General features: G+C 37.3%; 2 protein-coding genes across 2 annotated transcripts; both read right to left on the bottom strand.

Annotated features, from left to right (window-relative positions):
• On the bottom strand, positions 1–23,597 carry LOC6639369 (ecdysone-induced protein 78C). The gene is made up of 4 exons (XM_023181121.2): positions 23,465–23,597; positions 1,447–2,234; positions 1,097–1,372; positions 1–462 (listed from the first exon to the last, which is right to left on the bottom strand). The coding sequence occupies exons 2-4, from the start codon at positions 1,939–1,941 to the stop codon at positions 85–87; spliced, it is 1,149 nt and encodes a 382-aa protein (XP_023036889.1). The 5' UTR covers positions 1,942–2,234; positions 23,465–23,597; the 3' UTR covers positions 1–84.
• On the bottom strand, positions 8,082–8,710 carry LOC26530291 (endochitinase). The gene has a single exon (XM_023181125.2). The coding sequence runs from the start codon at positions 8,645–8,647 to the stop codon at positions 8,141–8,143; it is 507 nt and encodes a 168-aa protein (XP_023036893.1). The 5' UTR covers positions 8,648–8,710; the 3' UTR covers positions 8,082–8,140.
• Positions 23,598–24,258: the final 661 nt, after the last annotated feature.

The raw sequence follows: 24,258 nt of genomic DNA, 5'->3' as shown, positions 1-24,258 counted from the left end.
TATACAGAGCATAACTATACGATTTTGTTACTGTTGCTTTGTTTTTTGTTACGTTGCACGTATCCGCACATTGCCCCACTCGATTTACAGCTCATCATCTGCCTTGGGTATATCAAAGATCTCGGCAAATAGGGGCGGCAAACGCAGTTTGGTCCAATTCATTCGCAACCAGTCTAAATGTGAGAAATGTTTCGCACCCAATGACCGTAACTCTGGTATTTTAGCCTCCAGAGCTGGCATCAATTGCAGAGCCTGCGTTGAGCTCGCTCTTGAGCGTAGAATTTGAACGCGCAGCGCCTCGGCAACCAGTTCCCGGGCTCGTCCTATAACCTTTGGTTCACTCAAGCCAGCACGGTCTGAGGCCAACAGCACCATGGCCGAGAATAGGCCAATTTCAGTATCGCTCAGGCCATAGGCATTCAGTGTATTGGCAAAGTTTAGTAACGCATTCACAAAGTCCGTCTGCAAGTTGATTAGAATTATTAGATTTTCGGTATCAAAATTTATGTCAGAAACAATGGCAAGAAAAAATCAACTTCTGTTTTGACAGTAAAGCCAAAATTCCTCTTCATATACATATTTTTTTTTTCATTTAAACCTTTTTCAACCTCTAATTTAGACGCTATCTTTCTTTCCTTTTAATAATTGTACTTTGTTTTTCACACTGATATTTTTGCTAATTTCCTAACCAAGTTCTTAATGAATCTGTTTAATTTTTTACAAAATTTCCAGCCAATTTTTAAAAATATCACTTTTTTGTACGAAAATTGGGCAAAAATCTAAGTTTTCAGAATTTAAACGCAAATTGAAAGATAAATTTTTAATGAGAACGTAGAGCTATGAATTTAGAAAACAGCTCAAAAACTAACAACAAAATAAGCTCAAAAATTAACCTAAATTAGCCAAGTTAGGCGTTTTGGGTTAGTTTTAAAGAATTTAGTTTTTAAGATCCCATTGTAATGAGAAAATTAAAACGTACAATTTTAAAGTTTTATGATAAATTTTGCAACCTTTTCTATCTTAATTAACACAATTGTTTATAATGCCAAAACTAAAGTAGACTTTTTCGTGGACATTTCTTCATTGCAAAACTCACATCATAGAGTATTTCTAGCTGCTGACGTGTCAGATAGGCACCATCGTCCAGCGTTAGAGTTGTATCATTGATCAGACGTGCCACATGTGTTAGCCACACTTCGAAAAAGCCCAGCTTGATGAGTATCAGTTGATCATCTTGTGTGAAATCACAGAAGCCAGGTACGCGTTTTGCAAATTCAACAATCCGTTGAACGCCGGGCGTTACACGTGCCGAGAATTGTTGCCATAGCCAGATCTTTTGAAATTCCAAACTTTCGGCTACTGTGGTGGCAATCTGCAAGCGATAATGAATATATATACATATATATAGATAATGTCCACATGTATAGGTAAGTTAGAATTACTTACGCCATTTTGTGGCACTGTCACTGGACGTCGCATCAGTTCGCGTGTCAACTCCTCGGTGTAGGAGCAATTTAGGCGATGTGCCTGCGATACGCACATAATCACATCATAGACAGTCAGTTCATTTGCTGTGCCAACTAAACCATCATGACACATGGCCACCTGGCTGGTGCCATCCATGGAGCTAGTTGTGCCCACCATTTGCATTTGTTGTTGCTGTTGTTGTTGTTGTTGCTGTTGATGTTGGTTGTGGTGTTGATGTTGCTGATGCTGATGTTGCTGATGCTGATGATGATGACCGGCGACTACAACAACTCCTACACTTACGCCGCTGGCTCCACCAATTGCATTGATGTTACTATTACTATTGTTGTTGGTATTGCTGTTGGTGTTGATGTTGTTGCTGCTGTTGTTACCTGTGTTGTGGTTGTTGTTGTTGTTGTTGTTGGCACTATTGCAACCGCCCAGCTCCGTTGGCGATGAGGCAATCGAACACATTTGTGGCGTTTGTGGTGTACTTGGTGTATTCACGCGAACGCTGCTGCTCGCATGCGGTTGTTGTTGTAGTTGTTGTTGTTGTATCAATTGTTGTTGTTGTTGTTGTTGCTGCTGCTGCAATGAAGTTGTATGCAAATCATCTACATTTAAACTTGCATTGGTTGTGGATGAGCAATTGCTATTGTTGGATGCCGTGGATGTGGAGCCAACAGCTGCAACAGTTGCTGCTGTAACGACGGCGGCAGCTCCGTTCAGCTCACGGGAACGCTTGGGTACACGACCATAACGTACAGCTGCAACGAAAATAAAAATAAAACGAACAGTTTTTATTAGTACTAATATTTACGTATACTTAATTTCAGCCTAAAAGTATGCACTACATTTTATATTTTCATTGCATCATGTGAAATTAATTTTGGTTAAACAACATTTCATATGTAAATTTAATTATTTCATCTCAATGGGCGTTGGTAAAGGAGTGGAAGAAGAAGAAGAAGTCAAATATTTATTGTATATTCCTATAGTTAATGTCCTTGACAAATTTTCAATTCAAAAATTTAAACTGCTTTGCTATGTATAATTCAGAAATGAATAAGAAACATACATCATTTTGTTGAAAAGTTTTCATTAACCATTAACTACTCGATGATAAAACCATGAGAACAAAGATATAATCTATGCAAAAATATTTACCTATCAAACCGAATTGAACATCAACCACATTAACAAATAAGAAATACAGTTTGAAAATATTTTTCTATGACAATTATAATTATTAGACAAACCACTTGACAACCGAGGGCTAAACTATTTTTGGTATATTAATTTATTTCAACAACAATATGAAGAAACAAAAAAGCCGAATACAAATTTTGTGGTTGAACTAATTTCACATTCATAATTTGTTTTCATGTTTCTGCTTACTCATTGAACTATTTTCAAGTTTTATCTTAAAAACATAATCTAACATTTCGAGCTCACATAAATGTCTTTTAAATGAAAATAACAAAATACTCGATTAATTATTTTTTTGCTTCTCTGTTGTATGAAAAAGCAATTTAAACAGAAACTAAACTGGCACACGCATAAATCTTATAAATCTGCGTCACACACTTGTGGATACGCATTTTCTGTTTTTGTAAGGAATATCTCTTGTATCTCTATTTGCTTGCTTGCTCATCATCATCATCATCATCACTATCATGATCATTATGATCATCATCGTCATGTGAGATTGTCAACATTTTTCCTATGCTATCAACTAGAAAATTTCGCTTGTACAACTTGTTGGCCTGAAGGCCTAAAGCAATCTTTGTCTAAATAGATTTTTCTCAATTTTGTTTCTTCTTTTTTTTTTTTTTTTTTTGTTTTTAATGAAAATTTCTTGTTAATTTTCACTTGAAATGAAATGTTCATTAGCTAGATATTGTGGCTCCTCTTTGGATGTTGCCAGTGAATGATTTGGTACATGAAATATCTTTTGTGCAACCAAATACTCAAAGAGCATATTTTATTAATTAAAATCGCATTTGGTTGAGGCAGACGCAAAGAGACCTAGAGACAGAGGCAGAGGCAGAGACAGAGCCATAGCCAATGGCAGACGCAGCTGCTCCAGTTGCTGGCTTTTAACATGCTCGTTTCACTGCTGCTGCTGCTGCTGCTGCCATCGACACTCACAACGCTCACTTTATCAGTGGGACATTGACCCACTGTGCTCAATATACAAAACGGAGGCAAGTGATTTTGTTGCTGGTGCTGCTGCTGCTGTTGGCTGTTGCCTGTTGTTGTTATTGGCCTTTTGCTGTATTTCTTTTGGCTTTGTCTTGTTTATTGTGGTTTTTGTGGTAGCCGCCGGCAATTTCAAAACACACACACACACACAATTCCCCAGCCCAACTCTCCACCCCCTCCGCAACACACCATACAGAGCCCCACCTCCAGTCGCAGTCGCAGTCGCAGTCTCAAACTAATGATGAAATTTTGGCCGCCGCCCTGACCAAAAATAATAACCAACAGCTGACATTCCGGTATCTGTTTGCAAAAGATACTTCCATATGCGACTTTTGCTTTGCTGCCGGAAAACTTTTATGCACGCAAAGCAGCACCACCAGCAGAAGCAGCAGCAGCAGCAGCAGAGACAACGTCAACGGCAGCATCATGCAAAGTGAAAGATGGCCATTAGTGACCAAAAGTTGGCCAACAAAACACCAAACACATTGACCTAAATATTTTTTAGCTACTAGATTCAGACTTTTTTTTTTGTTTTTGTTTTTGTTTCTTTCTTTCTTCTTTTGACAAGAAAGGGCAGCTCGTCTTTTTTTATGATCGTCCAAGCTAAAACAGATTTTTAAGTATCTTCATAATAATATGTAAATTAATTATGAACAGATTCCCATGCTAATTCTCTTCCCCAAAAGTGTTGATAGCCCACAAAAGGAAACCCTTAATGACATTTGAACAAATAAGTCAGTCAAAGAAATTGAAAAGAAATCCAAGAGTATCTAAATTTAAATATACACTCTTTCTAATTTCAAGACGTTTTCATTCATAGATAGATTTAGTCTGTACTAACTAGTTTAGTCAATTTAGTCTTGACAAAGTTGGCGAAATCTCAAATGAAGTAGTTCTACCTAATTTTAATGATCAAGGCAACTTGAGCCATATAATCAAATCAACTTTAAACTTATATAAGATGATTATACTTTGACAATATTAAGAAGTCGCAAATTTACCTGAATCTGCTCTGGACAAACTGCAAACATTTAACCAACATTTTAGAAATAGCTATAAACTACTGCGGTTTGAGCCTTTTACTTTAAAAATAACGGAAAAACTAACATAAACAACCACATAACAGCAACTATTAATATTATACATAATTATTGAAAAATAAGTATACAAATTCTTACCATCTAAAAATTGTGTCAAATTTATAAAGGTTTGAAACTGATTTGTAAGAATTTCTCAATTTTATAACTGACTTTGGGCCACAACAAAATATGAAAAAACTTATTCAAAATTTAAGGTTTTTTGAAATCCCAACCAAGATATTTTCATATTCAGTTTTACCAATAACTGTTAACTGGTGTTAGAAATTGCCATTAATGGCCATAAATTTCAGTTGTGGTATTTATGAATTAAGCTCAATTATCTATCAATGTATATGTACTTATATACGTATATTTATTCTAAAAAAATTCTATTAATAGGTAAAAATTTCAATCGTATAGGTACATTGTTTTGCTTTTATCTTATCTCTAGTTATTTTTTATATATTTGTTTTTTTTTTTTTTTAATAATTATCATCAGCATTTTGTTTTTCATTCTCTGTCTCTCCCGCGGCTGGCTCACTGCTTGGTCGGTATAGAAAAAACCTTGTCACAGTTTCAGTTTCACGCTTTTCACTCGCTCAATGAAACTTGTCTCATTTTGGGGCGTTAATTGTCACAGCTCGTAAATTAATTATGGCATAATAATCACAATAATAATAAGTAAGACACCGGGCATAACATTGCGTACTGCATAGGTTGTAATTTATATACATACCTACATACATATAGCCACGAACTCACTACTACTACCAATACTAATACTAATACTACTATTAGTTGGCATATAGGTCTAATATATGTTCATATATATCAAGATCCAACGATTGTCGGCTGTCATCTGCTAATTGCCTGTGGCGGGCATTTGGTGCTCTTGCTCTGTTTATTTTAAGGTGGTTTCAATTAGCAGCTCATTCCGTATAATGTTGGCCATATAAATGACTATATATGTATGTATGTATGTATGTATGTATATGTATTCATATATTGGGACACATCGAGTAGCCTTTGACTGCACGATTTGTTTGCTCGTTTATTTGTTTTGTTTATTTATTTGTTTATTTATCGATTTGTGCAGATTTCTGCCATTGAAATGTGTGATTTGAAGTGGGCATTGAAATCATTTTTAAGAGCCCCCCAAAATCTCAATGGATTTTTATTTTTCAAAGTGTTTTAAGATTTTGGATGATACCAAGAAACAAACAAACATATCTAAAAAAAAAGTGGGTTAAACTAAAATCATGGAAAACTCCTTGAAGAACTTAATTCCTAATAGTTTTTTTTAAGTTCTCAAAACAAAATAAAATATCTTATATTATTTAGAGTCAAATTTTTTGATTGACCATTGATTTTTGTGCTTAGAAATGATTGTAAAATTAAACTTCTTCAACACATTTAGATTATGTTTTATTTTTTTCGTTTTGGTTTTCTTATTTGGAAAGGGGATTACTTTGTTGTTTTTGTTTCTTTTCTCTCTTCTTAGAGTAGACTAACGGGGCAACACATTTCATAACAAATTGAATTTTCTTTTTTGCTTTTCCAAGCTGACCCCGTTTCTTTAGCTGTATGCTCAGCATTATTCATTTTGGGTCCCCATAATCCCCATCATTACTTATTCAATCGCTTGGGCTTAAGTAGTTGCTGTTTTTTGCTCCACATTCTCCTCTGCCTGTCACCTGTCACCACCCACCCACACCCACATCCATACCCATGCCCGACACTCACACACAGCACCCACTTTTCTTTTACTTCACTTTACTCAACTGTCCAGGTCAACATCATCTATTACACACACACACACACACACACCCATATATAGACACACACATCCCGGACTCGGAGCTGGCCCAGCCTAAGCTGAAAACTTTTTTTCCCACTATTCTTCTTGCTGGGCTCCAGCTAAAAGCATCTTAAGTGATTTAGTGCAGTCAAATGATGACAAGCACGATAGGCCGAGAGGGAGGGCTGTGGGACTGTCGGTCGGAGTATGGGATGGGGGGGATTGGGGGGCTACACAAACACGTTTTCGAAGAGCAGACAAGCGGCAGGAGGCCAGTGGCTGGAGGGGTCCTACTTCTGGCCGGAGTAAAGGATTTGGGTCACTGAAATCTGTAGCAGCAGCAGCCGTAAAGTGGCCAAATGTTGCCCACATTTATTTTCATCTTTTTTTCTCTCTCTCCTTCTCTCCATATCTCTTTTTCTCTCTCTTTTTTTCTGACCAGGGCAGCCATTAGCATGCCGAGAAGCAAAACTGAACCAAAACGAACCTCCAGTCGACATGCCAGCATAAGAAAAAAAAAAAACTATATATAGTTATTTTGGCTGTGCATGAATGGCCCAGCTCCGGCATGTTGCCGCTGCTGTTGCTGCTGTTGCTGCTGTTGCTGCTGCCTGACCTCGTTTGAGGTCGTTCATTCACCTGTCAACGCTCTGACTGCACTTTATGCACTTCTACATTTGCATGTGGAGCTCTGCTGGCTGAGTGTGCGAGTGTGTGTGTGTGTGTTTACCCAGTTACGAAATTGTCCAAAATGCGGCTGCGGCTTTACTGCCGGGTGAAAGTTTTCGTTTGGGTTTTGTTTGCAGTTCAAGCAAACAACAACAAAAATAACAGCAGAAAAAAACTATTTCGCACACGATGTCAGAGAAGTCACCCACGAGCACCACCCAACACCCACCCACCATCACCCACCACCCTTCACCCCCTGGGTTAAAGTCATACGAGCTTTGCCCAACCAATTTCTAATGTCAAATTTCCTTGCCTCAGTTTATGCAATAAATTTACTTATGTCGATGGTTAGAGTATGACACAAGTCGTTATAACAATTGTCATTTTTTTTTTCTCATTGTTTATTTTCATATGCATGCACCTGGCTTGTGTGTGTGTGTGTGTGTGTGTGTATTTGGAACAGCTAAAAATGTTAGTTGCGTGCTAAATTTTGCCAACAACAGCAACAGCAATAGCTACGACAAACAGCAGCAACACCAACACCAACAGCAACAGCAGCGACAACATCATCAGCAATAGCAATAGCAACAACAACAACAACAGCAACCGCCCACCAGCTTGGGGGCAACAACAATAACAACAACAACAACAGCCACTAAAAATTGTGTCAAGCAATTTGCGTAAATTATTGCAATGTTGCTGCTGCTGCTGTAGTTTTTGTTGTTGTTGTTGTTGTTGCTGTCTCTTTTGTTGCTGTGGCAGTTTAATGACCGTTAAAAGTAAATTTACAGAAAAAAAAAACTTTGTTTGCGTCTTTGTTTATTTGAAATAGAAAACAAAAAAAAAAAAAACACAAAACACAGACATGCACACACACTTAGACACAAAATACTGTCGCCCTGACACATATTCCAATTGCAAACTAATCTACATTTACTGGACAATTGTTCACGTTCCATGGAAAATCACAAACATATTTCACACGATTAAACCATTTGCCGAGCTCACAGAAACCCAAAACAGGACAATTTTCCACACATGTCCAATAGAAACGGCAATGTTCGGCATGTGGCAGCAATTGGCCATGATAATTGCAACGAACTGATGCATTAGGGCAATCATTTGGATTTGGCGATGGCGATGTCGACGTCGATGTCGATGTCGATGTCGATGTCGATGTCGATGTCGATGTCGATGTCGATGTCGATGTCAATGGTGAGGTAACTGGAGTCGATGGAGTATCTGTCACTGCCGAGCATTCACCATCGTATCTAGGACATAGACCTGGACGACAGGCTTTCAAATCGATATCAAATATCTCGCCATAACTGCAATTTCTACGCTCAATGGAATTAATGCCACAATAATAATAACCCATGCAATTGTCACAATCGGGCAGACAATCGCCAGGCTGATGATCCTCGCACATACAAAAACCCTTCGAATCGCATGCACTTAGACTCAGTCCATGGTAAAATAAATTACCAGCTACACCTAAGAGCAGAATAACTATAAAACACAATATATCCTTTCATTAATTTTTATATTCTTCGCACTTTCACAATAATTGCCAACTTTACCTGTCTGTATGCCAATCATGGTCTTCTCTTTGACTGCTGCAATTTTCAACTGATATCAAAATTATGACATTCTGGCCAATTTATAAAGGAAAAACTATGGCAATGTGAAGTGTGATTATATAAGAATATATGTAAACACACACATTTGTCTCATTGAACTGGTTTCTTATTGTTGATAATATTATTGACCCGTTTGAAAGAGATTACCTACTTCCGTTAGAGCTAAAGTAAATATTGATTCCATGCAGATATAGAAATGAAAAGTGTAAGTGCACATAAAGATTACACAGACAAAGTTAAACTATCAGTAAGTCCTTTTCTTTGATGCAAAAAGGGGTTTCACCTCCACCTGGCTAGATTTACTTAACCACAGACAACAGTGGCGTATATACATTTTACTTAGTATATATATGCGATTGCCAACTTTAGGTATTTTCCTCAAGTACCAATTTGAGTAAAATAGTTTTATTTGTATTTACAATCTGTCCTTCAACTAAGAGTTCATTTGAAAATGTTAGTTTATTCTTTTTACGAATTATATATTGGAAATCCCAAGCCATTATATCTGAATCTTATGGTTTTGGAAATAGTTACACAGACAATGTGCTCACCTTTTGCACAGACTACAATTTAAAATCTTATACAATACAGTTTTGATTCGTTAAACTTAAAGTTAAGTAACTTCTAAGAAGTTTAGAGTTTTCAAGTATGAAATTATAACAATATTGAATATACAGCTTTTTAAAATGAAGCAACAGACATGTAGAGGGCTTTTGGTATACTCTTTTTTCCCTACACTAAAACTATTATAAGCTCGATCAAATTCTTCAGCGTCCTCTTGAAGGTATGTCTAAACAGACATACAAACTTATACAAATAGTCTATCAGTTTTCAATCTATTACAAAGAAACTGTAATGAAGCTTCTTGTTAATGTATCACATTCGTAAGAATTGCTTTAATCTGATCACTATAAAATTCATAAACACATTATTAAACATGTTCGTACTTTTGCCTTATAGAAGAAATTAAATATCTCCCTTATTATTTTTGTTTATATTGATTTTACCTTAATTATTTCTCCACATGATACAAATGCAACGTCTAACAATAAACCGAACAAACAACTCAGTATTATCAATCATTGCTTTAACATTAATAGATGTAACCTCAATTTCAATCAAATCAAAATATAAATTGCCAATCGAAGCCACAATAATGCAAAAATCCAAGAATCATCAAACGAAAAAATCAACCGAAATGAAATTTCATCTACTCTCAAGTGTGGCTAAAAAGCCCAAGTCAAAATGACCCCAAAGTCCAAGACTAATCGCCTTAGGCACAACAACACACACAGCAAATACCCATAACGAAGAGAAAGAGAGACAGAGGGGGAGGAGGTGAGATAGGTGACTAGGTGAATAGATGGGTGCTTAGGCAGGTTAGAGGGGATAGAGCAAGGCACGTGTTCCCCCCGCTGTCAGAAGAATATGAATAAGAAATCGAGTGAGAAATCAAAAAAAAAAAAAAAAAAAAAAAAAGCCAAAGCAAAGCAAATATGCAAATTTTGAACTGACCTACTACCATACGAAAATCAAATGAAACAAACTCAAACAGCACACAGAAATCCAAACCAAATTCCAAATGCAAAACAAAAAAAAAGCAGCCAACTTTCCTCTCTAACGAAGTTCTTATACCCTATATAGCTGCATGTTGCTTGTGGTTTGTGATAAAGTTGAGTCATTTTGGCCATAATCAATATACCCCCAATTGAAATGGCAAAGGGTACTTCAAAATGAAAAGACAAAAATATTTATGTAAAACGGCTTGAGGAGAGGGCGTCGATCTCTGATCTCTGAGTGGTTCTGGTGAGTCAGTTTCTGTTTGGATCAATCAATGAGGCTAGGCCAATTAACATGTTCATTTTGTTATTTGAACAAGCGTTTATTTTTTTCGTTTCATTATGGCCAAGTGAAAGACTTTCCCATAGGGTGGTCAAAACAAAAAAGTACGCTAAAAATATTGTAATAAAATAAAATGTGTAAATGGATATGGTGGTGGGATTAGTTGTTGTAGTTGTTTTCAGCTTTTCATGCCTTCATTGACATGGTTCAGCTAAGCTGATGCTGCCTCATCTTCCATCACCACACACTTTGCCCACTTTCTTCCTTCCTTTGTACCTCCCGTCTGTCTGTCCTTACTTTGCTCGTTGGTTCGTTCGTTCATTCGTTCTCCTCTATCGTCGTCTCCTACTCATATGGTTATACATAATTCACTTAAGCTCAGTCAACGAAGCGAGATGAATGACCTCAATTTGAATAGTTGTATCTGTCAGTCAGTCAGTCAGTCTATCTGTCTGTCTGTCTCTCTATCTGACTGACTTTTTGGGTGCCATTTAAGCTGGGAGAGTAGTAGTAATAGTATGTAGTAGTAGAAATAAAACGATCCCATAAAAAGCAGCCGCCTACTTTTTTTTCTTCCTCTCCCTCAAACCCTCCGCTCTTCACTTTATATTCTTTTTTTGGACAATCTTTTCTCTTACTTCCATTTTCTGTCTTTTCTTTTTTTTTTTTTATTGCATTCTTGTAAAATTATTCAAATGCTCTACAATTTTTCTTTCTTTCTTTTTTTTTTTTTTTTTGGGCCAGTTTTCTCTTTAAGCCAATGCCTCCAAAATTGAGGTTATAATTATAACTGCCGCTGCTGTTGTTGTTATTGTTGTTGTTGTTGTTGTTGTTGCTGTGGGCCAAATAGTAAGGAGTGGCTGCTGCTGTAGCCATCGCATTTTTTTCTTCTCTTTTTTTATCTATTTGACACAATTTTGTGGGCAAAGTTGAGCCGCTGCCTCTGCCTCTGCCTTGCTCGCTTGCCTTCTCCCCTCATCACCTTTATGATGATGCTCTGACTCTGTCAGATTTTTGTTTAGTGACACAGTTTATATTACAAGAGCTGGCAAAGCTGGGGAGGAGGGGTGACTGAGAGTGGCTGCTGGGTGAGGCATTTTGTATTTTTCTTTTTTTCCCTCTTTTATTTATTTTGACTACCCAATTAGATAAAAGACAAACACATAGACTATGTATAGACTACAAGGAATTCACCCCAACGAACATTGTTTTACTCTTACTAATGTGTTTCTCATCTAATTAACAGAAGAATTAATAATGCAAACTTTGCTTTAAATACCCTTACTAGTGGTTGTTATATTATTATGATCTAGATACTAAAAGCGCTGACTTAATCAATTGATAACAAATAGAATTTTCAAACAATTTTATAGAGTTTCATCTCTGTTTTGTTGTTGTGGCTTTGTATTCACTTTCTTCTAAAGAAAATAGACTCTAAAGTTTACAAAGACATAACAACATTTTTCCCTAATTCAAAAGCATTTCAATTGAAAGTTCATATCTACTTTATATACTAATTTCCATAACTTGATGATTGAGTTACTTTATTCTTAGAAAATGTTGAAAAAACAAACCAAGTTTTTCTCACTTAAGAGGAATTTCTTAAATGAGATATAATAATAGCTTATATTAGATCTTTCAGATGTCTCATCATCCTGCCTTTTGCTTGTAAAACAAACTCCTTGTCAAAATGGATATAGCCATTATTTAGTTGTGGTATATGAAACACGGTCTCAGTTAAATGTTGCTGTTGGCTTTCTGGTGAATAGACTGAAAGTTGTAATCAGTTTGAGTGGGTGGTGGGTGGTTTCATGTATACACTCGAATGGAATTCACTTTAAGTAAGAAAATCTCTTGCTCTCTGTGAAGGCGGCGCTCTCAAAGTTGGACTAGTCGAAAATGTGTTTTGTTACCAAGTGGCCAAGTGAAGTGAAAACCATATTGACTTTATTTTTTTTTTTTTTTGGGAAAACTGAGAGATAGTCCTTGCAAACTTCAAGCCTTACTCATAGACCAAATTAATGAGTTGAGTGCACTTTGGTTCAGTCTCGATATCAAACAATTAGCATCTCTAGAATTACAAATTGACGGCACTTTAATTATCTTGACCATTATTATTGTGGCAAATAAACATTTCAATTAAACAACCGATTAAAACAGATTATTAACAAAAAAAAATAAAAACCAAAAACCAAAAAAAAAAAAAAAACGCCAATAAAAACCAGTTCCAGTCGCATTACCAGCTCATTAAACGTTTTTTGAACTTTGCTTTGGGGAAGACACATTAAGCATACGCAAATTATTTTCTCAATTTTAATTTTTTTCGGGGTTGATTTTTATATGTAATTTAAATAGCATTTTGTTTGTTGCTGTTGTTGTTGTGGTTCTTCCTTGAGGTTTTTGTTTTTGTTTTATAACGGTTCAACCGGAAGCATAAGCTAACTGTAAACAAGTTAAGTGACTTCTACTTCTGAGGCCAAACGGGGCGTATGAGTAATGCCAAGTTACGCAAATTTTGTGCTGTCGTCTGCCTGGCTGTCTTATCAAAATATTTGTACTAAAATGTGCGGCTAAATTAAAACCGAAAAAGCTAAAAACCAAATAGGAAAAACAAAAAACCGTTTGCGATGCTCCAATTTGATAAGCGGCGGGCGCATTAGCAATTAGCGAATTAAATGCCAAGCCGACTAAGCGAGCGCGTTTGTGCTATAAATGTTTCAATGAACTAAAAAAGCCTTCACACAGACTAGTCCAACCCACCATCTATCGACCCCTGCCCTTCCCCCTTCCCCCTTCGTCCATCAGTGGCCTCCACAACATATACATACATACATATACATAGTGTCTATCGTTCGCCTTAATGAAAAAACAAACAATTAAATTAGCCAAGAGCCCAAAAGACGCCAAGACGCAAAGACGAAAAATGTGAATTGGCATCGGACAGTGCGAAATAAAAAAAAAAAACACAAACAAAAACAAAAACTAGAACGAAATGCCACAAAGATGAGAACGTAGAGAAAGATTCAGTGCGAGAGAGAGGTCGTCAGGGGGGCGAGGACCAGAAAGAGACACCAAGATACATCTTTACAAAGATGAGATCAATGATCGGCAATGGCTGGCAGCGGTCAGGCAGCTGTCGATCGATCGGTTACTTTTCGCTGTTGCTGTGTGTGTGTGTGTGTGATCGATTGTTGCGTTAGGGCCTGTGATTGATTGAATTAATAATACAAATTAACAGCGCCAAGTAGGTAAGATCAATGATCGCTAACCAAACCCAAAAACCTCGGCCAAGTGGGACAAACAGAAGCTAACGAGAGAGATAGATACAAGTCCAAAATGATCATAAAGAGATCACATTTGATCAAAAGAACGAATCATTTAACTAACCACCACCTTGTGTCATTTAGCATAATCAGTTTATAGTACTTGATTTAGTTGCTTTATCTTAAGTGATCCATGGCAACTTCCTGTCTATTTTCTCTACACTCTCCAGTCTCTTCTTCTCTCGATTGCCTTAACTTAACAAGATCGCCATCAGCATGAGCCGATCCGTCAACATATTGTCAATGAAACTTAACGAGGAGTCGGTTCCATTCGTTGTCTTCATTATGAGATGATCGGTTGCATGCACCCACACATAGGCGTAGCAAGCTTTAAGGTGGGTAGGGGTCACCAAATCTTTGTCATTATCTTATGTTAATTATGTTTGAGGTCATGGGAATGACGTTTCAATAAAAGGTTTTGCTCGAGTGCTACGCTCATGAATGTGGAGACGATCATTGACCGCAAAGGGTCTAAATTTTTGCCCCTGCATCCTTCGTCATTTGGTTTTTTGTTGTTGTTGCAGGAGAGACAACTGGCCAATGGCTACCGATTCGATTGGTTTTGCAGCGCCCTGCACAGTGCGTTGAACCATAAACGTCGCGTCGTGGTTAATGATCTTCTTTGCTCTTCGTTTCTGTTGCAATTGTTGTTGTTGTCGCATTTCATTCTTGATTTTTTATTTCCCCCACTGCCACCTCAGTCCTCTTTCTGCGTTCCAAGCCACACAACGTTGTGTGTGCAACGTCATCGTCAAACATCATTATGATTATCGTTGATCGTCTTCATCGTCATTGTCGTGAGAGAGTGAGTAACAGAGAGAGAGAGAGAGAGAGAGAGAGAGAGAAAGAACGAAAGAGTCTGGAGTCATAATCAGTTGTTGTACTTCTTCTCCTTTGCTTGTCTTTCTCCCCCTCTCTCTCTCTCTCTCTCTCTTCTCACCCTACATTTCGCAATTTCGAGGCAGTGCAATGAACGCAAGGTTTTTGCTGTTGTTGTTTTTTTTTTTTTTGTCGTTTTCGGTGAGTTATACTGACTCTTTCTGGCTGGCTGATGATCAGCTGTGAATCGCTGAGGTCGATCCCTTTATTGGTCTTTGCGCTGCTATCAAAATGCAGCAGCGGTTTTTATGCCGGTGCTTCACCCTTTGTACGTCTCCGTTCCCGTCCGTCTGTCCGTCCGTCTATCCGTCTGTCTGTCTGTCTGTCTGTCTGCCGTTCCATGCGTTCGTAAAGTGTCAATGCACTTGTTCTTGTTGTTTTCTGTTGCTGCTGTTCTTGTTGTTGTTGTTGGTAGTGCGTGTGTGCTTCACTGCGTTGTCGTTGTCGTCGACGTCGTTTTCTTCACGTGCGTTGCCTCCTGCTGCTTTTGGACTCTCCCACCCCCCACCACGCTCCCTCTCATTCTCGACTTCTTGTTCTTGTTTCTTCTTCTACTCGAATCTCCACACTCTTATGCTGGTTCAATCCTTTTTTGCTTTCCGTTTTTCAAGCACTGCTTTTTTCTCCCCCCAGCGTTGTGGCGTCGTCGTCGCCGTCGTCATCGTCGTCGTCATCGTCTGAGTCGAGTGCCTTGTCCCTTACCCTCTCCATTACCCAACAGACGTTTCGTTCGTTCGTTCGTTCGTTCATTCGTTTGCACTTTGGTGCATCCTTGTCTGGCGTTTGAACTTTTTGTGTTTTTGTGTTGTATATTGTTGTTGTTGTTGTTGTGTTTGTGTGTGCAATCTTTGTTCTGCAGACGTCTGGCCAGCTCTGCCCCTTCTCTCTGCCCATCCTCCCCGTCACCTTTCATGTGCGTGTGTTTGTGTGTGTGTGCATTGGCATTTGACTCCATTTAAAGTTTGCCTTCGCTTTATTTTGCAAATAAAATTAACTCTGACGACGAAGAAGTGCAAGTGAAAATTGCATTGGCTTGCAATATGGAAAGGGAGCAAAAATAAAAAAGTAAAAATGGGAGTAGGTATGGAGAATAAGAGGAGTAGAAATTGCCCAGGGCTCTAAGAGGCAATTTTCCTTTTGCTTCTTCCCTCACCCTCTCTCTCGCTCTCTCTCTCTCTCTCTCTCTCAACCGTTTACTTTCAGTCAGTTGCTTGCTAATGAGCTGACGGCGACAACAACAGCAACAGCGACGTCTGCAGCGGATGCAGCAGTTATAAGACCATAATATGGTCACACTAAAGAATGTGTGGGAGTAAAGAGAGAGATAGAGAGAGACTGTGAGTTAACCTATTTTACTTTTTTAATACCAAATAGAACAATTCTAACATAAGACAAAATAGGAAAAAGAAAGCGCAGTTATTTTTGTATCTTATTTGATTTTCCTGACTTTTCCTTTAGGTGTTTATCTTTTTCTCTGTCGGTAAATACAGCATCAAAAAAAGGGAAAAGAAAATAGATTTTCCGAAACGAGAATAAACCTCACAAATATTACTTAAAAAGCGCAAAGAAATTGCCAATTGGCAAAACATTTTTATTGACTTAATTGAAATAATTTTTCCTCATCATCCCTTTTGGCATATCTCAGGCTAGCGAGTCAAAGAGAACAATATATTAAACTTTATCCAAAAGATTTGAAATGAATGAATAATTCTAGGGTCAGTATGTTGCATTGATCTCTTGGAAGAAAGTATCTTTCCTCATATTGGAAGTGATATAGTGAACAGATGCAGACTATTTTGGTTTTTTTCATTTAGACTAAGGTTAGCCCGCAGTTGGCCTATACTAATTTCTTTCGTCATTATTGATTATGGTGGGAAAATGCAATGAAAATGCTTTCAATTAGCTTTGTTTTCAGTTTATTGCCTTTTACATGGCATTTTCCAGCAAAACGACCCCGATTCGGCAAAGTTTAACGTTGATTTTAACCCACTTTAAACTTGTATTCTGCTTTTTTTTTTTGTTTTTGGGGCAAACACACACACAGACACACACACAGAGAGAGTCATTAGTCAGGCAACAACAACAACAAGTGACTCTGAGTCTTTATCTTCATCTCAATCGGATCGAAAGAAACAACAGCAGTAACAACAACAACAACAGGCCTTCAACCTCAGCTTCAGCCTCGGCCGCAAACGTTAAAAGCCATCAACAGCCATTTAATAGGCTCATCAACACAGACACACACACACACACTCACAAACACACACACACACAGCAGCAGCGAGATAAAGACGTTGTCTGTGGCTACTCCACCCTTAACCCCTCCGCCCGCGATTACCTAGAGAAGAGTTCACTGCATTTACTACTAATACACAACCGTATGACCGTACTGCCCATACTCTCTTCCCCTCTACCCCACCCCCCCTCGCTTTTCGCTTCACACTTCTTCACCTCTCTGAACAGTTAAAAGACGACGGCCCTGTCTATTCTATTTTATATCATTCCATTCCATTCTGTCCTATTCTATTCTATTATATTTTGTTCTGTTCTGTTCTGTTTAGCACATTGAATGTAAAATGGAAATGGAATTGAAAATTGTAAATGGAAATGAAGGAGTAGCAAGTTCTTCTATGACAGGCAACAACGTAAATGTTGTTGTTGTTGTTGCTGTTGCTGTTCATTCAGCACACTTCTTACCTTGTCGGTTGTCGGTTGTGTCAGTCGTCAGTCGTCAACTTTCAACATTTTCATGCACTTATTAAACACATATTTAGGCCCCGGTCTTTGTTTCTACCTCATCAACATCATCAACATAATTATGATTCTATTGTGGTTATGCTTCCTTGCACCTTGTTGCCACATGATGATTCTAAAGAAACATCATACCCACCCCCCCCTATCATACACTCTGGTGCCCTTCTCAACCCTTCCTCTCCCCTGGTCCCTGGCCATCGTTTAGTCTAAGTCTGTCTGTGTGTTTTGTATTCTTTTTCTTTCCATTTAGAGGTCATTTCTTGGCTGGTTTTCTTCTTCTTTTTCTGTTACTAACTGCATTCGTATCTGTATCTTGGCCTGCCAATGCAGCCAACCGTATCACATTGTGGCGGCTGGCTGCCAGTACAAATCAAAAACCAAAAACCAAAAACCCAAAACCGACAATACACAAAAAGTCAACAAAGAAATAAAACTAAAACATTTTGCGGTATTATTCTTGGCACAAAAATGTCAATTATGATGAGGGCTAACAAATTTGATATACATACATACATATGTACATATGTATTGAAAACGAATTCTTTACTGTACGGTGAATGGCCAATAGTTGCCTTCAGTTTGAACAAGAATTCTATTAACTAACAAGTTTAAGCTTCTAGAAGGCAAAAATCAGAAAGAGAAACTCAATTTGAAATAAGTTGCATTTTAGATTTTGCGTTTGGCAGCAGAGAGAAGAAAAAGAAAGTTCTATGAATCGAAAGATCGATAATCTTAGAATGAGATGAATTAATTGCAATCAGTTGGCAAGGAATTTATTATATAACAGACGTTTTAAAAGATGTCATTCTCTGGGACCTCTCCTCTTTAGACCAAATTTCTATATGACCTATTGTAGCCTTCATGTTAACGCTTTTTTCCAAACTTAATTTAAAGACGAAATTTTGACTGCTTTTTTACATGTTATTATTATCAACGACATCGAATTTGATCATGGTCCATAAAAAAGTCACAAAAAAGGGATCCAAGCCCAACAAAAACTATATATTAAGAAAACTTTCAAGCGAATAAGTTAAAATTTGATTATATATCGCCATAACTTTTGTATCCTCGTAGTTTCAAAGTTTTCAAAACTTAAAGCGAAATTCTTAAAATATCGCCTTAAGTTCTTAATAAGAATAATAATTGAATAAGTTTCTTTTTAAAGTCATTGTTTATTGCAGTAATTTGAGTAATCACAAAGAATCTTGTTAAATTGTTGATGACAAATATGTGTATGGAATCTCATTTCAATTCCTTTGATTGTAATCTATCTACATACATAAGAAAGTCTTGATTACAATAAATTTGCCATTTATGTGAGAGATTCATTTTGTTTGAGACTTTTGGGTGATATTTTAAAGAATAGAAGAAATTGTAATAATCTGACATCATCTAATCCTAACTGGGTTACCAACTCAACTCAACTCAAGTCAAATCTCTTTGCCTTCTCTTTTCTCCCCTCCTCTCTCTCACCATCTCTATCTCTATCTTGTGCACATTCACTCTGCGTTGTCTGTCAGTTTAGTTTTTGTTCCCTTTCTAGTTGTATTTACACCCCAAGGGTAAATTGTTGACACATCAAATCGAAATCGTTCAACCATATAAGTTCATTAATGTCAACCAACGAACCCAAATAATACAAAACAAAAAAAAAAGGAGACCAAAATAATAATAATGAATAAATAACAAGAACCAGAGGGCCGGGGCTAACTTCGACCGCGTCAAAGTTTGTATACCCTTGCAATTTTTTTGGTAACTTTTTCCTTACCTATAGCCATCAAAGTGGAAAAACGTTTAAGCTAAAAAGGCTAATGTTTCCAAAAGAACGGTCTACATAGGAAATAACGAAGATATTGATCAAAGTCACTGTTTTCCACCGATTGTTCCTATGGGAGCTATATGATATAGATACCCGATCCTTATCGAATTTGGCACAGTCATTAACAGATATATTAAACTAACAAATGTTTAATTTGAAAGCAATCGCGGCAAAAGTAACGAAGTTATTGACAAAAGTCACTGTTTTCGAAAGATCGTTCCTATGGGAGCTATATATACACTCATACATTGAGCAAAATATGTAGGTCAATTTTGTAATAAAGTAGACAACAACAACAACAGCAGCAACAACATCGGCAACATCAGCAGCAACAGTGGCAGCGGCAGCGACTGCGACAGCAACAGCAACAGAGGCCGGCGTCAACGATAGCAGAACTTGAACTAAAGCCGGCCGGGTCCCACAGCTCTTTGGGGCTGCTCCACTCTACACTCGACTCCACTCCACTCTCCGCTCCAGTGGCCATTCCCACATGTGTGTGTTTGAGTGTCTGTGTGTGTGTGTGTTCCCAGCATAATCATCTAATGAGGAAGCGTGTGCCCGAAAAATCATTTTTCTCTTTTTTTTTAGCTGAATTATTGCCATCATCATGATGACGCTGACGATGATGATCGAGGTGGGGCATGTTGGTGCTGGAGAGGGGCAACTAGGAACCAGCTGGGGTAGCAGGGGACAGCAGGCAGCAGCAGCATCTTTTGCCAGTGCCTGCTGAGCCAATTACAACCTCAAAGCCTGGGTAATTGCCCCTCTGACTTAACTGTTAATGGGGCGCTTGACTTGGCTTAACGGTTAAAACACAGCGCCAAGTGAAGTGAAGTGAAGTAAAGTGAGCGTCTCTTTTTCAGTCTGTTTTTTCTTCTTTTTGGTCAATGAGCTTTTTAGCCACTATCTGCTAAAACTGGGCTCAGCTGTTCATATAAAATTATATATATATATGTATATACATTTGTTTCTATTTCTTTAGCTTCTTCTTGATTTTTTCCACTCGCAAGTTTTTGTGCTAGTTTTTTTTTTTTTTTTTTTGGTTGTTGTTGGCTGTGGGCAGATGATTTCATGCTTTTTTGTGAGATTTAATTGTTATTCATTCTGTCGGTGTTGTCTGTCTGTCTGTCCGTCTTTCTGTCGGTCTGTCTCCACCGTCTCCTCTGTCTCTATCTCTATCTCTGTTAGTTGCTTTTGTTGTTGCTTGAATGTTTTAGTTTCATTTTGGCTTTGGCCAAACCTTGAACCGCACGCGTTCAGTTTATTGGCCGCTTTTTTACTACAAATACCGTTTGTTCGTTTGTTCGCTTCGCTACGTTTCAACTGGCATTTGATGGCGATGATGGCAATGCCGATGATGATGACGACGATCATGATGATAATGAGAAACCTGATGAAGTTGCCAGTTTGTGGCATACAAACCATTTCTATTGCCTATTGCCACCTGAAACCCATTGGCCATTTATGCATTTATTTTTGTTTTGATTCTTAAGACATTTGCAGATCCTGTCTCTATTTAAAGTATTTTTTAATCTGTATATTTTGCTTAAGTTAATTTCTTTCATTTATTGTTATTTTTATACTCCAGTATCAATTCTCTTTTAAATTTAGAAAAATCTGGGACTTGGATATTTTAAAAGCAAATCTAAACTCCATTATGTAGTTATAACATTATTTATCAGCTACTTCCATTAAGAGATCTAAGTTTGCATGAGATTCTTCTATAATTAATCTTATACATGTTTCATAGGAAAGATGATTAAAGCTTAGTAAAATGTTATATAAGTATATTTCAATTCTTTCATATGTTTTTATGGACAAAATCGGAGAATCGGCCTTATTATGCTAATCAAAAGTGACACTTAACTTTTTTCAAACGTTTTGCCAATTTGACTTATATTGACTTATCGAATCGAGTCAACTGTGTGATAAACTAATTTATTAAAAGTCAAAACCCATTTTCCCGTATACATACATACATATATATGTATGTATACGTTGATTCTTAGAGTAAACCTGTGCGTAGAAAATGTTTGAGACACTATAGAATTTAGTTTAGAGGCAAATATAATTTTTTGCAAAAAACTTCTCAAAAGCTAGCACAACTTTAAGCCAATTTTTATAAAAGAAAAGAAAAACAAGAAAACTATTATTTGAGTCATCACATTTTTTTGGATATTTAACTCAAAATATTAATGGTCTTTAATTGCTAAGAGCTAAAATGTCGTTTTGTTTAACAAATAATTGTATTAAAGTCAATTTAAGGTAATATTTTGTAAATGTTGATATAAAATGCCGAAAATTGGTTTAGATTTTTGTGCTAGTTTTCTAATAATCCAATTCTATTTAGCATTCAATATCAAAGTTGTTAGAGTATCATCTAGTCTAAAAAGGCATTTAGCATAGGCCAGTAAACTTACAAGGACACAAAAATTTTAATGTTAATGAACTCAACAAACAAGTGCACACACACACACACACACACACAGAGAGAGAGAGGTCTTCTCCCCCCCATTCCAAGCCTCTTATTCTTCACACTTTTTCTCTCTCTATCTATCTATCTATCTATCTATGTTCGTGTGTTGGTGTGTGCGTGTGTGTTTGTCTATCTATCTGTATCTCTATGTGTATTTAGTTTGCGAATTTGTCAACTATTTTATGCTTGGCCTCGAGGCCTACGACCCATATGTTTGTGTGTATGCAAATATTATGTATACATACATAATAGAAACTAATTTATTCATAGTCATTTCAGACTATAAACTTGCATCTCTCTCGCTCACACACTCTCACTCTCTCTCTCACACTCTCTGTATCTCTCTCTGTTTCTCTATTCAATTTTGTTTTGTTTTAGCTGTGATTTAACAAATAGTTAAATGGAAGACAGCTGCAAATGAGATTCCTTTTGGAAGCATGCTCTTTGGCTCTTTAGAATCTTCAGGCTCTTTAGACCATTTGGCTGTGCACCTGTCCTGATCATTTACTTTATGTTTCCGGTTCTGATTAGACAGAGAGCAAGTTACTCTGCTCAATGTATGTGATGGAGCGAACGTGAGATAGGGAGAAAGAATGCAAATGCAATTCCAAAATCAGAAAAATCAAAATACAAAACTCTTTTAACCAGTTTTCTTCTTTCGTGTTGTTGTTGTTGTTGTTTTTGCTTGGCCATTTAAACCAGTTTGTTTCTTTTGCATTTAAAGGCAAAATCCAAATAGGAAGTAAAAAAAAATTGTTGCAACAAAGACAGGAAGTTTTATGTGAATGTGAATGAACCTGAGAGTGAGTGAGTGAATGATTTATTAGTCATTCGAAAAAAAAAAAAAAGTGTACAGAGATAGCGGAGTGCGCTGCTGGTTGTTATTGTTGTTGTTGCTGCTGCTGCTGGTGCTGGAGGGAAATGTTAATTTGATTACAAACATATGATAATTTCAATTAATATCAAGTATACGCCGCATATGCGTTCACATATGTGTGTTCGAAAAGTGAAGCGATTAATATATGGTCAGGAAAAATCCGAAAAAAAAATAACAACAAAAATTTACCAATTCACAGTCTGACACAATCTGTATGTGTCCTGTATGAGACGTATATGAATTGGGGAGGGGGACGTAGGTTTTTGGTTGAGAGTGCGGCAAGCGGTAGATTTGCTTGTTTTATCCAAAAATAGGCTTTACCTTATTGACGTTGGCTCGTTGGTCGTTGGCTTCTTTTGCCTCTCTCTCTCTCTCTCTCTCTCTCTCTGTCTCTGTCTCTGCCTTCCTTTTGTCTTAACGGTGACGTTCGAATTTCAAAAACTTCACTTAAAAACTTCACACACACACAAAACAAAAAAGTAAGAAGAAGCAACAATCAACAACCCCCCCTCTCAATAATAAACGAAACGTTCTGTTTTAATTTTACTGCTCTGCTTTTTTTTCTTTTCTTTTTTTTAGTTGTTGCGGGTGGGGGGTATTTTTTTGGGTGACTTTTTCTTCTTCACTGTCACTTACGTTGAATGACGAAGAAGAGATGCTTGGTTGGTTGCTTGGCTTGGTTTGGTTGGTTCTTCTTCTGTTTTCCAATCGTTTTGTAATTCAAATCGCACAATTTATGCAACAGGGTGCGATTGAGATAGCAATAGTTAAAGATTTACGATACGAACACCATACACAAGAAAAAAATAAATAAATAAACAACAACACAAAATAAATATAAAAACACGCGTCAATTTTGCGATTGAATTTAACGCACTTTTCGTTGGTGGCTGAAGGACTACAACCAATAAAATATATAGGTATATATAGGTATATATTCAGAACGACAACACAAAAATTTGATACACAAAACGTATGCGAAACGAAATTTGTTGCTTTTAGCTGTTGCTGCTGTTGTTGTTGTTTGTTTGTTTGTTTGTTTGCTATGGTTGGTATTATTGTTGCTGTTGCTTGTTACCGTTGCTATTTTGTGTTGTTGTCGTGTTTCTTGGAGGAGCAATCGCGTGCCGCGCGCTTCAAGCAACGAGAGACAACTGAAAACGACAGCGAAACGAAGTCAAACGTTGCTCGGTTGCTGCCGTTGGTGCTGCTGCTGCTGCTTCTGCTGCTGTTGCTGGCGTCAACTGCGAAAGCTTTTACAATAGCAATAGCAACAGCAACAGCTACATCAGCAGCAGCAGCAGCAACGGCAGCATGAGAAGAATACAAGAAGCAAAACAAAGAAATGAAAAGCGGTAAAGCTGACTGACAGAGCGAGAGAGAGCCCAAGAGATAGTGGGTAAAGTAGAGAAAGAGAGAGAGTGAGAGAG

This window comes from Drosophila willistoni, assembly GCF_018902025.1.
Source record: "Drosophila willistoni isolate 14030-0811.24 chromosome XR unlocalized genomic scaffold, UCI_dwil_1.1 Seg144, whole genome shotgun sequence".
Lineage (NCBI taxonomy): Eukaryota > Metazoa > Arthropoda > Insecta > Diptera > Drosophilidae > Drosophila > Drosophila willistoni.
The sequence above is the reverse complement of the archived record's forward strand: the minus strand, read 5'-3'. Positions and strand labels throughout refer to the sequence as shown.